Source organism: Diachasma alloeum, unplaced genomic scaffold, assembly GCF_001412515.2.
Source record: "Diachasma alloeum isolate Michigan unplaced genomic scaffold, Dall2.0 Dall_scaffold_00289, whole genome shotgun sequence".
Taxonomy (NCBI): domain Eukaryota; kingdom Metazoa; phylum Arthropoda; class Insecta; order Hymenoptera; family Braconidae; genus Diachasma; species Diachasma alloeum.
In genome coordinates this window covers 1,614,663-1,631,100 of record NW_021680428.1, presented here as the reverse complement: position 1 = coordinate 1,631,100, position 16,438 = coordinate 1,614,663, and the positions used below count along the sequence as shown (strand labels likewise).

At 32.1% G+C, this 16,438-nt stretch overlaps 1 protein-coding gene across 1 annotated transcript in view; it reads right to left on the bottom strand.

Moving 5' to 3' along the window:
- Positions 1 to 9,502: 9,502 nt before the first annotated feature.
- Positions 9,503 to 16,438, bottom strand: part of LOC107038866 (ABC transporter G family member 22) — a 22,957-nt gene continuing 16,021 nt past the window's right edge. Inside the window, exons 6-11 of the mRNA XM_015258178.2 lie at positions 15,460 to 15,630; positions 14,216 to 14,337; positions 12,886 to 13,093; positions 12,596 to 12,810; positions 11,833 to 12,041; positions 9,503 to 9,762 (exon numbers count right to left, since the gene is read on the bottom strand). Of these exons, the coding sequence (XP_015113664.1) occupies positions 9,570 to 9,762; positions 11,833 to 12,041; positions 12,596 to 12,810; positions 12,886 to 13,093; positions 14,216 to 14,337; positions 15,460 to 15,630 (1,118 nt within the window). The 3' untranslated portion in view covers positions 9,503 to 9,569. The remainder of the gene's footprint in view (positions 9,763 to 11,832; positions 12,042 to 12,595; positions 12,811 to 12,885; positions 13,094 to 14,215; positions 14,338 to 15,459; positions 15,631 to 16,438) is intronic.

Here is a 16,438-nt window from a genome sequence, read left to right as displayed (position 1 = left end):
TAAAATGCGACATGATTCTCTAATGTTTATTTATCGTAATTACCTAGGGGTCGGGGGCGCCTGAGAGAGTGGAAATGCCGGTGAATAAATTTTACGAGAAATAATTTTACTCGGCTTCGTCACTCTCTCGTGCGCCCACTCGCGTTTTTTATTTGTCTATTCAATTTTTAAAATCGGGTATATGCACGTCTCTCAATAATTTCGATCGGAAGGAAATTCAAATGAGTCTTGTGACGAGTAGAATTGCGAGTGACATAACAAAGAGTAAAAATAAAACAATAGTAAAGTTATGGGAAGAAATAAAAATCCAGTTTCCATAGATTCTCGGGATGAGTAGAAATAGGTGAACAAATGATGCTTGAAAAATTTCATTCTCTCGTACTAAGTATACAATTGGGCGAAACATTATTTCGCGAGTTCAGACAACAGGAATAATACTATTAGTTAATTTATATCGTCTATTTATAGTGATAGGTTTAGTAGATTTTTTACGCTGTATTTTTGTTAGTGTTAATTGGAGATTATGTACATTGATTGGGAGGAAAGGGATGTGATCCGGGGGTTACAGTATGTACAGTTCATTGTGTGCTGTGCATTGTTCGATGAAATTATCCTGTCTTTTTTTTGAATTTTTTTTTTTCGCTGGAACGAGAGCTATTGGAATTATTCTGGTGTGAATGTCCCTTTCCTCGTCGCATTTAACACTTTAGACGGCCCTTTCTCCTCTTCGTGCAATAGTTAACTCATCAGACTGATTATTATTTGCGGCTCTTCATATGTTAGGTAATGTCGATTGATCCACTGATTGGCCAGTGGCACACGAGTCAAACGGAACACTTTTTGGCATCCTTAGTACCCCGATTAATCTTTTGGAAAGTTTAACGAGAACACTTTGTTTTAGTTTTTTAGATTAGGGCTGACAACATCGGGTTGTGTCGTTATTTACAGGCGTGATATATGGGGTGGGCGGGATTATTGGGGGTGGAGGTGTTCACGTATGAGAAAATGTAATGGACAGGCAGGAAAAAATTAATAGAAAAAGGTAGCGAATTCGCTGGACAATTCGTTGGATTTCGATTGAATTTTCGATTAGCTTTTGGAGGATTTTATGAAAATATTCAAAAGAATTCGATTTTTCTGTACAACTTATTCTATTGAGATGTTTTCTGCAGAATTTCCTCGGCTAAAATTTTCTAATTCTTCTGCTTGATTTTTTAATGAGAAAAAAGAATGGAAAAAACTCGGGAAATTCATGTCGAGGAATTCCTAGAGCTTTTTCATTATATTTTTATTTTATTTTCATCAAGAAAGTTAAACGAAAGAAATTGGAAAGTTTGAGCTGAGGAATCTCAATAGAATAAGTTGTAGAGAAAAATCGAATTCTATTAATTTTTTCTATAGAATATTTTCAGGAGAATTCGAAGAATTACTGGAGTTCTATTAGAATTTTATTGAAAAATTCTGTTTATTTTTTGCGTCAATTTTATTGAATATTGTGCAGTTTTCCCTGCGATTTTAAATAGATATTTGTTTACAAAAAAGCCTGGAGATGTTGAGTTTTCTAGATGACTCGTTTCCTTGGGATTTTTAATGCAAAAATTCTTGGCCATGAATTTTTTAAATTTTTATCTTTGATTTTATTATGAAAAATAAACAAAAATAATAAAGAATTTCTATGGAAAAATAAAAGTTTATTGACTTTTTTTAATTAAATATCTCTGGTAATCTTGCATAATCTTAAAAACAAATCGAATTTTTTAATAGAATTCCAATAAAAATTCAGGAGAATTGTTTAGAGAAAGCGCTGAGTTTTTCTATTAATGTTTTCAGGCGTGTCGGTGTGACGCGTGAGGGGAGAAATTCATTTGATGTGAATAATTATTTATTGATGGCTAGGGGAAGTTGTACGGTAATTGAGAAAAGCTCAAGAATTTTATTTTTATTGTATTTTTTGGAATTTTCTGGGAAAAGTCTCCTGAAGAATTTGTTTCAATGACTTTGGAGATTTCGAATAAACTCAGTCTTATTCAAAAAATTGATTTGAAAATATCTGTGGAATTATTAAATTTAGAGAGAAATTTTCAAAGATTATTTTGTGGTTTATGACATTTTTGTAGGAAACAAGACTCCTGATGAATTCTACAGAATTTCAGAGACATTTATGAACCAATTTGGGAATACAATAGATTATTTATTATTAGATTTCGTGTAGATTAATTTGGCAATGGCTGAAGTTAACGGATTCAGAAAAAAAAATTAAAATACTTCCCTCGTAACTCGTGAAATTCTCTACAAAGAAAATTTCTCTTCATCCCAGAAAACATCCAAAATACCACAGAAAATTCCTTTTCAATTCATTCTCTCCCACCACTTCGTCAAATTTACTTTCATGACCCAAAAAAACTCCAGTGAAAAAAAAAAAATCCTGACCCCCAATCACCCCCAACTCCCCTTCACCGCCAATGAAACGCACGAAAAAATTTAATAGAAAAATCTAGCGAATTCGCTAGACAATTCTATTGGATTTCTATTGAATTTTCTGTTAGTTTTCCGCCGATTCTATTGAATGATCTTATTCTATTGAAATATTTTCTATGGAATTTCTTCGATTCAAATTCTCCAAGTTTTTTTATTTGATTTTCCTGATGGAAAGAAAAGAGAAATAGAATGAAAATAACTTGGAAAATTTGAGCCGAGGAAATGCTATAGAAAATATCACAATAGAATAAGTTGTATCGAAAAATCGAATTCTATTGAATTTTTCTATAAAATATTTTCTCTTTCCATTATTTTTCGACGGCACTTTTCATTAAATAAATGATTATTTCTTTAGCTTACCGATCATTTTACATAGATCTGTTGGAATGAGCAATGATTCATATTATTTTATGATTAAAAAAAATTTCTCATTATAGAATATAGAAAAACTGTTTAATATATAATCTCTCTATATTATAAAAATCCAAATCGACTTGGAGATAAAAATTTGGTACTCAAAATTAAGACTCCACAATTATTGTGACCACAAAGGTCAAAATAATGGTCATGAGGGTCAGAATAGGGGTCTAAGGATCAGAATCAGAGTCATAAGGGTCACGAAGGTCAGGATAAGGTCATGAGGGTCAAAATAAGGTCTCAAGGTTCGGATTAAGGGCCACAAGGATCAGTTTAGGGGTCATGAGGGTCAAAATAAGGTCTCGAAAGTCCGATAAAGGCCCAGGAGTGTCAGAATAAGGGTCACCAGGGCTAGATTAAGGGCCACAGGGGTCAAATTAAGGGTCACAAAGGGTATAATGAGGGTCATGAGGGTCACAAGGGCCAGAATAAGGGGTATGAGGGTAGCCCCCTAGTATTTTCTATCGAACATTTCAATAGAATCGGCCAAAAACTAATATAAACTCCAACAGAAATCCGACAGAATTGTCCAACGAATTCGCTAAGTTTTTCCATGGATTTTTTTCACACGTGAATCTCCCCTCAGCTTGTGTTACGTATTCTAAATTCTCATGTCATTCAGTCTAAAATTTCCCTCAGTCAGTCCTTCACACGGAAATCTCTAGTCCATTCACATCCACCGTTCACCCACAATTCACTCACTCTCGAAAATCATTCAGACGAGTCACTTCCTGCTGTTACCTCCTGTCTTATCACTCACTCAGTAACTGGAATTCTCTGGAAAAAAAAAATCGCCTCGTATTTTATCAAAACCCAATCTTTCGATTTCGGTTGGCACGATTTATCTCGTTTTCTTGCTGTTATATTTTTCATTTCAATAAAAAAGGCACTGCTTTGAAATCGAGGGTAACAATAGCCTCGGGATGAATAAATGATGAAATGAATTCAATGGCTCGTGTCAATAGAATAATCCTCTCGTGAGAGCACAAAAGCCGTGCGTTTGATGATTAATTCGTGGGTTTTAATGGAGAATGGAATAAAAGCGAGTAGATGAAAAATAATAACAATTGTTGATTGAATTACACGTGTGGGCCATTTCGACAAAAATTGTATATTTTTCATTTATCATTTTTTAAACTCTCTCTCAGCTCTTTCCGCAAAACGACCGAATTTGCGGCGGTGTAAAATTGTTACTGTAAAAGCGTAAAAATTCGTCCCAGTTTTTACAAGGTATGAAATACAAATATACGTATAAAAGTTTTAAATAAAGGACTTGTTCCATTTTTTTGGAGTAAAACTACTTTGTATAGAACGAAGAATTCAACGTTCAATGTTGTCTTATCAAACGTCTGAGGGAAGTATGTGTTCAATAGGTGTATAGACCCGAAATATTTTTGGACCCACGTGGATCACAGAAATAAAACATTTATTTCCAGTATCATAGGTTTTGTTTTTTTCGACGTTGAAAAATTGTGGTACTGCTCTCGTCGGTAATTTTCTTCCTCTCTTCGGTGTATTACCCCCTCAATAGTCACTCTAACGCACACCATTCACTCGCTCATTCATTAAAATGTTCGCAAAGGTTTGTCTGGTTTAAGTAAAAAATGGAGAAAAATGTTACAAATTAATAAACAACGTTTACGATGCCGACAACACAGCCAAATCTTTGTTTAAAAAACAGTATTTTTTTTTCTTTCGTTATCCCGTTTACAGTTTATTGTTCAAGTGAGGAAATCAAACTGTCAGACACACATTCGTTTTATTGGTCTAATCCACAAGAAGACGGTATCTCCACTTTTAATTTATCTCCCCCATTTTCGCAAATTCAATCAGAAACACATTGAACACTTGGTGGATCTTGCATTTTATATAAACGAAAAAGCAAATATTTGAGATGATGATAAACAAAACAAAATATTTCGCTCAGCGAAATTTATCAGTTTTTTGTTAATTTTTCTTTTGTGGTTTGATGGGAATTCAGGCGTGAGGGCTGAGTTAGGGGAGTCATTTTTTTTACTGGTTGAGTTCAGTTATGGGGTGATAAAGCAGATGAGTTGGTGGAGAATTTCTTGAAATTTGAGAGATTTGCGAAATAGAGTGAATTTTACGAGAAAGAATTCGTCGGAAATTTGATTTTCTTTTTTTTAAAGGAATATTCGGCGAACTTTTGATAAATATTTTTCCTTAAATATTGCTTAAAATTTTAGTGAAGACGATTTTTAAAGAAAATTGGAATTTTATTTAAGGGAAAGACTTATAATTTTTCAGGATTCAGATGAACGTTAAAGTGAATTTAAATAGATTTGAGGACAATGATTAATGCAGAATGAAATTAATTTTCATTTTTAACGAATTGAAAAATTTGGGATGAATTCACCTAATTTTCACTGAAATTCGCAATTTTTTGTCTGCAACAGGTCATATTTTGTTAAAATGTCACTCGTTGCAAATTTCAGTTGAAAATTTATTTCAAAACTAACTCTGAAGTTAATTTTTTCTTTAATTCACGTTAAAAGACTCATAAATTATAAAAATTCAGCTGAAAAGTCAAGTGAATTCAAATTCTTTCGAAATTTCCCAATTGAACATGAATATTTAGTATGAAATTATCTTGAAATTTATGCGAATAAGGAATTCAAGAAGAAATCCACCTAAACTAGCTCAATTTTCCCTGAAATTTACAGTTTAAAAAAATTTTGAACAGATCTCATTTCCTTAAAATGTCAATTGTTGGAAATTCCAGTCTGAAATTTTCAAAATTCAGCTGAAAATTCAAATGAATTCATATTCTTTCAAGATTTCCCAATTGAACATGAATATTCAGTCTGAAATTAGCTTGAATTTTCTCCTAATAAGAAACTCAAGAAGAAATTCACCTAAACTTGCTCAATTTTCCCTGAAATTTACAGTTAAAAAAAATTTTGAACAGATCTCATTTCCTTAAAATGTCAATTGTTGGAAATTCCAGTCTGAAATTTTCAAAATTCATCTGAAAATTCAAATGAATTTAGATTCTTTCAACAATCTCCAAATGAACCCAAATAATCATTATCAAATCACCTTGAATTTTCCGCTAATAAGAAATTCAAGAGGAAATTCTGCTCTTCACATGAATTTCTAATTGACATGTTTTTTAATCTTAAAAAGTTCCATTGAAACCTTCTAGTGCAAAATTTCAATTAAAAATTCATATTAAAACTCATCCTGAAGTTGACATCCCCTCCCATCAATTCCACTATCAAATTCCCTTTAAAAATCTCAATTTCTCCAAAACCCAGAAACTCCCCTAGAAAATTCCCCCAATCTCTCGAAATTCGCCAAAACCTGTTCCCCTAAAAATTGTCTCACCTCCCCTCCCCCTCACCTCCAGAAAAATTCACCAAAAAACCACAAATCGATTGAAATTCGAGTTCTCCCGACGCACCCTAAAAATGCATTACAACATCCGCCTATAATATAGGAATAATATAACTATCAATATATTATTTTAACAAACACTGGCATTTTCATATTATTTTTGTTCATGACGACTGTTACGAACTTTCCACGAGGAAAGGATTCCAAAACACTTTGATATTAAAAACGTTCTCAGTTTAAGGGACATTAGCCGTAATTATTCGTCGATTAACACGAATGTATTCATATATTTATAAAATACATGCACATAATGTTGTAGAGGGGCTGTGCCCCCCCAATATCGTTCAGTCCGTTAGGCATGGTACATGCGTGGTTAATAATAATTGTGTTTTTCTATGTACATGGTAGAAAGTAAAATGATAATATCGCACTTATTTTTTTTTTCACCCACTCAATTTGCTAATTCGCAATAACAGAGTAGACTCAGATGAGTAATTACAATATTCATTTCATAAAGTTTTATCTCTGCATATTCCCTTCATTATGACGTACCTCACACTGTCTAGTGGCTGTCTCGACATTATCGATTATCGATTTGTTATTATAAATACTTTGTCCCTATACTTGGAACTCTTGTCCGAGTTTTACATAATTTGGAGGCAGGCTTGCGACTGTTTTAATGTATTCATCAAACGTCTGACAATGACGATGATTAAATATCATTAATGTTAAATACATGGTTAATATCGAAATAATTTTCACAATGAACAGGCATGCACGACGAAATTTCAGAGATTAATCTAGGGAATTCGATAGAAAATTCTAGTCGATTTCTAATTTCATTGAATTTTATCTTTTAATTCAACTTTTCCCCGTTTGATAAATTAAATAGGAAAATTAGAAAATTTTATCAGAGGAATTTCTATAGAATATTTTCCATTAAAGATTTTTATTGGAAAAAAAATTGACGGAAAATTAATAGAAATCCAATAGAATTCCCTATTAAATTTTTCTAATACATGAATTTCCCAAGTTTTCCCACTTTTTTTCATTTAAAAAAATCAAATAAAAAAATAAGAAAATATTATCAGAGGAATTTCTATAGAACATTTTCCAATGAACATTTTTATTGAGAAACAAATTAGCGAAAAACTAAATAAAAATCCAATAGAATTTCCTATGAAATTGTTTCTATAGAAATTCCTAGACATGAATTTCCCAAGTTTTTCCCATTCAATTTTTTCCATTAAAAAAATTACACAGAACAATTAGAAAATTTTAGCAGAGGAACTTTTATAGAAGTAGAACAAATTGCATAAAAAAATCGAATTCAATTAATTTTTTCTGTAGAACATTTTCCATTCGCCATTTTTATTGAAAAAAAAATCGGCCGAATAGAAACCAAATAGAATTTTCTATGAAATTATTTCGTACTTGTCTCTATCTGACTCCATCCTCCCCTAATTAGTTGGCAGCACAATGTTTCATCCCTTCACACACTTCTTCACATCAAATTGTCATAATAAACTAGATAATCTATCTAAGGATAGGATAATAAATGTATTTACGAAAAAAAATGAGAGTAAAAATAATGAAACGATTGATCGAATAATTAATAACGTTAAAGGGAACATAACTAAAAGCTTAACTAACGTAAAAATCAAACGTTCTTAAATACAAATGTCGGTAGTATTATTTTTTGCTTTCTTTCGTACTCGTAAAAATGTTCATCGCCCGTAAAAAGTTCAGTCAATTGGTTTCCTCTCATTATCGGCAGTATCATGATCAATTTGTATTTTTTATTATACCCTTTCTTGCCGCGGATATCACTCACACACTAATATTAAACTTTTTTATTCGTCACATGGGTTCATCAATCGATCGCACTATTATTAAACCTTTTTTTTCAATTTTTGTGGTTTTTTCGTATAAAATATCTACATGTAGGTTTCACTCGCCAAGTCTCTTAGTCTCGCGTTATTTATTTTATTTAGTTTTTCGTATCGGTGGGTAGTATTGAGGGCGGATCGCGCGTGGGGAGAATGGCGATGAGTTGTGTGCGTGTTTCATCGGAGGGATGACACTCCAATGCTCATGATCAGAAAAATTAGGAATGCATCCACTACTTTTTGTTTTGACGGAAATTGGAGTTTTAGGAAGGGGAGAAGACGCGTAATTTTGCGAAATTAGGGGGAAAGTTGAGAAAAACATTTAATTCTCTTGAATTTTTAATTTAAAATGGATGTTTAGAATGAAATTCACGGGAATTTTTGAGTTGTTGAGAATTTAAGGGAACATTCTCTTGAATTTTGACGGGAATTTAATATTCCACTCGAAAAATCAAAAATAAATATCTAAAATATCTAAACCAATGTCTAAAATAATATCTGTCAATGTCTAAATATTGAAATTTTTTTAATATTCAGATTTAGAGAGGTTTAGAAATTTTGGAAATTTCAGATAAAAGGTCAAGTGAATTTAAATTAATTTGAGATTTTCCAATTGAATGGAAATATTTACTATGAAATTAGTTTGAAATTCACCTGAAGTTTCTGAAATTTCACTGAAATTGACAGTTTTTTTAAATTTAAAGGTGACATTTCGTTGAAATGTCAATTGTTGGAAATTCTTGTGTGAAAGTTTTAGTAATTCCCCTGAACTTTGGTATGAAATTGAGTTGACTCAATTCATTAAAAATTGAAGATACTATTCACATGTTTTTTAATCTTCAAAAAAAACTTTGAACTTTTTTGCTGGAAATTTCAGTTGAAAATTTATATTAAAACTCATCATAGTTGATGTCCCGTTCCATTCACTTTAGATGACATAAATTTTCAAAATTCAGCTAAAAATTGTCAGTTAAAAATTAATTTCAAAACTCCCCATAAAGTGGCTGTCCCATTTCATCCATTCTACTATCAAAATAGTATTAAATATCTCAAGACTGAGAGCCGAATTTTTCCAAAACCCAGCCACTCTCCCAAAAACTTCTCTCAGATCCCAAGAGACCATAAAAAATAATTCCCTCTAAAAACAGATTCAACTCATCTCACCTCTCCCCAACTGGCGCCGAGTTACCGTGTGCGTGTTTCCCCACAGTGACGACATTCCAAAGGTCACGATGAAAAAAAATTCCGACTGCGTCCGCCCAACATCACCCACCGTTACGCATTAAAACCGTAGTCGTAATAACTGAATTAATTGATAATTAATTGATAGTGAAAAGATTCGTGAAAATTCGTAGAAAAAAAACATATAAACATTTTTTCTTTTCATACTATGTGGTCGATTTTTAATTTAATATTTTATTTTGTCGTTCACTTGGGAATCCGGTAGTAGCGTAGTACGAGATAACCGAGGGTCCTGAACACAACGAGGAAAGCTAGGAGAACAGCGGTGTTTGCCCAGAGGGGTAGACCCGAGCCACGACCACCTTGACTCTCGAGAATTGCTGAGACTGGTATCGTCGTCCCATTTCTGCACTCTGGGAATTTACTCGGTTGTGAGCACCTGTTCAACATTCATCACAGTGAATTATTTTTAATTATTCTATTTAATTAGGGGGTTTGGACTTGACGAGGGAATTTAATTAGGGGGTTCAGGGAGGGGTGAGAAAGGTTAACATAAAAGTTCTATGTTGATTAATTAATAACATTTGACATAGAAAATTCCCTTTCACATTTTTTTCTAAAGAACTTGGTTGTGAACACCTGTTATTGCATTATGTTATTTATCATTTTTTTACATGCATTTTTAATTATTCAATTTAATTGGGGAATTCAGGGGAATGTAAAAGTGTTTTATTGGTAAATTGTTAACATTTAATACAAAAAATACCTTTGGTATTTTGTCTTGAATAATTTGGTTTAGGGGAGAATGTCGAAGGTATTTTTTTTATATCAAATTGGTTGTATTTTTGGTATAAAAATTCGCTTTGGGAATTTACTCGGTTGTGAGCACCTGTTTAACATTCATCACAGTGAATTATTTTTAATTATTCAATTTAATTAGGGGGTTTGGACTTGACGAGGGAATTTAATTAGGGGGTTCAGGGAGGGGTGAGAAAGGTTAACATAAAAGTTCTATGTTGATTAATTAATAACATTTGACATAGAAAATTCCCTTTCACATTTTTTTCTAAAGAACTTGGTTGTGAACACCTGTTATTGCATTATGTTATTTATTATTTTTTTTACCCACATTTTAAATTATTCCATTTAATTGGGGGATTCAGAGGAATGTAAAAGTTTTTTATTGGTAAATTGTTAACATTTAATACAAAAAATACCTTCGGTATTTTGTCTTGAATAATTTGGTTTAGGGGAGAATGTCGAAGGTATTTTTTTTATATCAAATTGGTTGTATTTTTGGTATAAAAATTCGCTTTGGGAATTTACTCGGTTGTGAGCACCTGTTTAACATTCATCACAGTGAATTATTTTTAATTATTCTATTTAATTAGGGGGTTTGGACTTGACGAGGGAATTTAATTAGGGGGTTCAGGGAGGGGTGAGAAAGGTTAACATAAAAGTTCTATGTTGATTAATTAATAACATTTGACATAGAAAATTCCCTTTCACATTTTTTTCTAAAGAACTTGGTTGTGAACACCTGTTATTGCATTATGTTATTTATTTATCATTTTTTTATATGCATTTTTAATTATTCAACTTAATTGGGGGATTGAGGGGAATGTAAAAGTTTTTTATTGATTAATTGTTAACATTTAATACAAAAAATACCTTCGGTATTTTGTCTTGAATAATTTGGTTTAGGGGAGAATGTCGAAGGTATTTTTTTTATATCAAATTGGTTGTATTTTTGGTATAAAAATTCGCTTTGGGAATTTACTCGGTTGTGAGCACCTGTTTAACATTCATCACAGTGAATTATTTTTAATTATTCAATTTAATTAGGGGTTTGGACTTGATGAGGGATTTAATTAGGGGTTCAGGGAGGGGTGAGAAAGGTTAACATAAAAGTTCTATGTTGATTAATTAATAACATTTGACATAGAAAATTCCCTTTCACATTTTTTTCTAAAGAACTTGGTTGTGAACACCTGTTATTGCATTATGTTATTTGTTTATTATTTTTTTATATGCATTTTTAATTATTCAATTTAATTGGGGGATTCAGGGGAATGTAAAAGTTTTTTATTGATTAATTGTCAACATTTAATACAAAAAATACCTTTGGTATTTTTTCTTGAATAATTTGGTTTAGGAGAGAATGTCAAAAGAAATTTTTTATATCAAATTGATATAATATTTTTGGTATTAAAATTCACTCTGGGAATTTACTCGGTTTGACACAGCAAATTATTTTTAATTAATTAATTTGAAAAATCAATTTTCAAAGAAAAATTTATTGAGGTAAATTTTATCCATTATTTTTTTCTATTAAATAATCCATGATGATTGTTATTGTAAATTGTAATTGAAATTTATTATTAATTATTGCATCAACTGAATGCAATCAATGTATCAGTAAATTTTTTTTCGATCTTCCTCTCTCAAAAAACTTTGAAATTTTATTTGAAAATGATTCTCATTAAATTGTAAATTGTCTCAGACTCACGTTATTGGATCACCGACACCAAACTCAAGTATCTGCATATTTTGGTAAGCATAGTGTACCATACTGGCATATCGTGCCCACGCCAGCCACGGTGGTACAGCCGTTGCCAAATATCCACCAAGTAGTTGTGTTGCTAATGTATAAAGTGCAGACGCTGTTATGCTGACCTGCAGATCCAGACAGCATGCACCAACGAAGAATCCAGCACTCTGCAAAACAAACCAAATTCAGCATTCCCATTTCACGAAATTACCATTTTGAATTATGAAATAATTCAATAGAAAATGTTCATTCGATTTCACTGTAAATTCCCTTCATTTTTATTCGATTTCATTTTTTGTTAATTACGAATTATTTTTTTTGTAAATTTTCTTGACTTATGAATTTCTTAAATATTTTTTTAGTCTCTAAATTATTTTTTTTTTCATTAATTCTCAATTACTCCCTTGAGATTAATTTTTCCAAGTGTTTTCATTTATTTCTCATTACAAAAACGAAGAAAAAACAGAAAAAAAATTATATCCACTAATTTTACAGAAAAAATCGTAACAAAATAAATTTTAAATAATAATAGTATTTACTTATACACTTTGTCATTATTTCATATAATTTTATCATCATCTATTCATTCATTTCATCTCACTCAAACAGATCTGGATAAAATAAATAAATTTCTAATAAAAATCCAGCGGAATTTTCCAGTGAATGCGTCACATTTCCTACTAAATTTTCCCATAAATAATCTCCCCCATAAAAAACTCACTTGTGCAACAACAGTATTGAGTAGAAGAAATGCGAGAAGTGCGATAAATACAGCTGGATTGTGGAATCCAAGCATTGGGTAACTGATGATGTGATAAACTGCTGGTAGAGTTATCGTGAGTGGCAGTTCACCCACCATTTTGGCTAAATAATAGGCAGACAGTCGATACGAGCCTGACAGCCGCTCCTTGTTGATGACTTCGCGCTCTGGAGGAACTGTAAACGTCGAAAATGCAATTTCAAGATCGTAAATTATCGCTGAACGAAGGGAGGTGGTGTTGGAGCACTTACAGCTGGACAGTGTACCGAAGTGCGCGAATAACATCCAATAAGTCGTACTGAAGAACATCCATCCTTGGATGTCGTGGAGTGCTGCCTCGGTTCTCGGTAATCTCAGCCACAAGAGTCCTGCGAGGATTCCCAGGCCTATTGTCTGGAGCCAGTTCAGTCGAGACAGCATTCGGGATTTCGCCTCTTGGAAGTTTCTCTCTGATAATACCTGAAAACAAATGGGAATTGCATTTTTTTGGGAGGAAAGTAGTCGTTTTTTTGTAAATTCAGTGGCGAAATGTAAAACGGTTCAAGTCGACTCATCTCCCAGTTGAGTTTTTGAGGAATATCTCCGAATCTAAGGGAGATATCGAAATTTTTGTAATTACGTTTGGTGTAGCTCTCAATCGGCTCTACAAAAAAGGTTATAACAAAAATTTTGATATCTCCCTTAGATTCCGAGGTATTTATTGAAAACTGGTCAATAGTCAAAATTGACTTGTAGCGTTTTACTACTTGGCGAGTGAATTAGTGATTTTTTTAAGGAGGGAATGCTTGCAAAAATGGAGTTTTTTGCTAATTTTAAAAATATAACACGTAAAGTTCGTAAAATCATGGGAAAATTACAATGACTAAAAATCAGTCTTTCGAAATTTTAACAGATTTGTTGATTTCATGCAAAAAATGCGGTTTTCGCAAGTTTAAACTACTTCCATTATTCATTTATCGGAAGAGAATATTTAGAAAAGAGAAATTTTTTGAAAATGACACTAAAAATTTGGCGTTAAGGATATCCAAGTGTCTTCTCAATATAATAATTAATACGAGTCGATTAATTATTAATAATTAATAGATTAATTATATTAAAAATTATAAATAATAATAATAATTAATTGTTAATATTAATATAATGTTTTGTCATTTTGAATCATCAAATTTGTCAAAGCGTCTGAACGTCTCCATTTCATGCCAAAAAAAGTTCTAAAAAATTTAAACAATTTTCATTATTTCTCCACAAGAAGAAAATTTTACGAAAAGTAAATTTTTTGCAGATAAAAAAAATCTGACATAAGAAATTTATAAAATGATTGGAAAATTGTAATTATAGGATTAGAAATTGTAACAAATACAAAGTATTCTTCCTAAAAAACAACCAAAAATTTAAACAATTCTCATCATTTATTTTATGGACAGTGAAAGCTTAAAAAAGTTAATTTTATTATCCTGCAATTAAATTATTTGATTAAATTCTTCAAAAGACGTTTCACCCATATTTGAAAGTTAAAATTAGTGAATTGCCTAGACATTGTATTCTCTAATTGCCGAAAAAAGAAATTTCTGAGCGTCTCACTTTGAACTGGGACCAAAAGCTCGTGGGCCACTGCCAGGAATAGTCGTCGTCTGTCGAGCTTGCGCTGCTGCTTGCGTGACTCTGTGTGTCCAGCCACAGTGTACGACCTTCATCCTCTTTCACTGCAGACCGTAAAAATCGTACAATGAGTTTTCACGAAAAAAAGGATGAATGAGAAATGCGCACGAGTGTGGAACTATGGGGGGATCGTAAACACGGGGAATTCACGAGGCGTTTATGGTTTTAGAGTGGGGCAAGGGGGTTTAAAATTGAGCGATAAGCAATTGGCTGGTTGTACCTCGGTTATTACGTTATAGTAATGATAGAGTCACTTTGTACTCTGCAATTTATTTCGAATAGAGCTTCGGGCAATCGATTTGTTATACCTGTTTAGAGATTATTAGATTTTCAGGGGAAATTGTTTGTGCGGTTAATGCCCATTATTATTTATGTTAACGAGGGGATGAGGGGAAACATTTTGTACTGATTATTTTGGGAATGTCTTGGGGGGAAAGGGGTGGAGAAAAATTTAAAAAATGGTTTTTGGAGGCAATTGAACTCTCTTCAAAACAGAAACCATTTGCACAATTTGGAAATTCAATAAAAAATTGATTTTTATGTTAATTAAAAATAAAATTAATCTCCATAATGAGCGATTCTAAGAGAAAATGTCACGATATTTTTTTAAAAAAAGTTCCCTAACGTTAAAAAAATTGAAATTAGAGTTAACACATTTGAATGAAATAAAATCGGTTTTTCATTTCAATAAAACTGTTTTAATGATATCAAATAAATAATGTCTTCATTTGAATCGAAGAAAAATTTTTAAATTTAAAAAAACAATTAATTTCAAGTGAATAAAAAAACAAACAAAAATCAAGTTTGAGTTTGAATAAAGTTTTATTAATTCAAATAAATTATTTTTAATGTTTCTCTCATCTTAATGTAAATATTGGCTGTTAAAAATGTTGAATTGAACCGCACGAGTCACCCCACCGTCCCGAGTGCAATGGAAATCCCTCGAATTGGCTTATCAATCGCAATTTCAGCAAATAAATCCTCCTATTGGAGTCAACTATTGATTTCACCACTGTCGCTGGGTCGAACATTGGTTAAACCGGGGTAGCATTTCCGGTGATGGATAAAACTGTCAGTGTGTTGGGTCAGTCGGTATTATGCGGTAGTCTCAGCGTCATTGAAAATAGGTGGGGTATCGGTGGAGTGGATGAGTATGCATACTATACCGTTGTGGGTAATGTGATGCTCGTGATAATGCATGAGATGGTCACAGAGCGGATGTTGGCTGGGATTATACTCGGGACGTAGTTCCGGTGGACAGTCCGGTCCCTGTCTTGCAGTTCGCGCTGCAGCTACAATCCGCTCGCGAACCTCTTCCGGTCCCTTTATTTGTTCCACTGGAAATATTGTAAATGCAGATAAATCAGGAGGAGCTTCGGCAGGGGAAATGTTCAGAGAATTTTTTGTAACTCTAATATTTTTTCGGAGGAAGCTTTTTTGAATATTTGGGAATGCGAAAATTGTAGACAGATTATTTTATTTCATTTCATTGCATTTTATTTCCTTTTATGTCATTTTATAGTTTCCAAATTGAAGCTTTGTAATCGCTCAAATTAAATTTTTCAATTTTTAAAATTAGGTTTACTAAATATGATCTAAAAAGTTCGAATTTCTTCATTTTTTCCTAAATTTTGTAATAGGGGATCAATCGAATGTCATGAATTTTTTTATGAATACTTTAATAAGCTCTATTTATTGACACCAATTAAAATTAAATTTTTCATACAGAATCGAAAAAATTGATAGTTTTCCCCAAATAGATGTTTCAACGATCACTCAAAAAATTGTCATCAAACTGGAATTAGTCATGGCTCAAAAAATTGATAACAATACCCTCTTGATTCTATCAGAATATGATGGGGGTCGCACAATTCGTTGTTGAGTTACAGCACATTGTTTATGCGATTTGAAAGAGAAAATCGGTTTTTTCATGATTACTGAAAGAATCATCAGTAATAGCAATTAAATCAGGGCTTGAAAAGTATATTTCAATGGCTTCTTAATCAAGTTGAAAAATGGTGAGAACAGCATCATTGCTTATCAAGTTACACAATACCGTCATGAGCTTTTTATATAAAAATCTCTATCTCTATTAAACTCAGGTACCAGTCTATTATGTTGAATACTTATTCATATTGATTCATG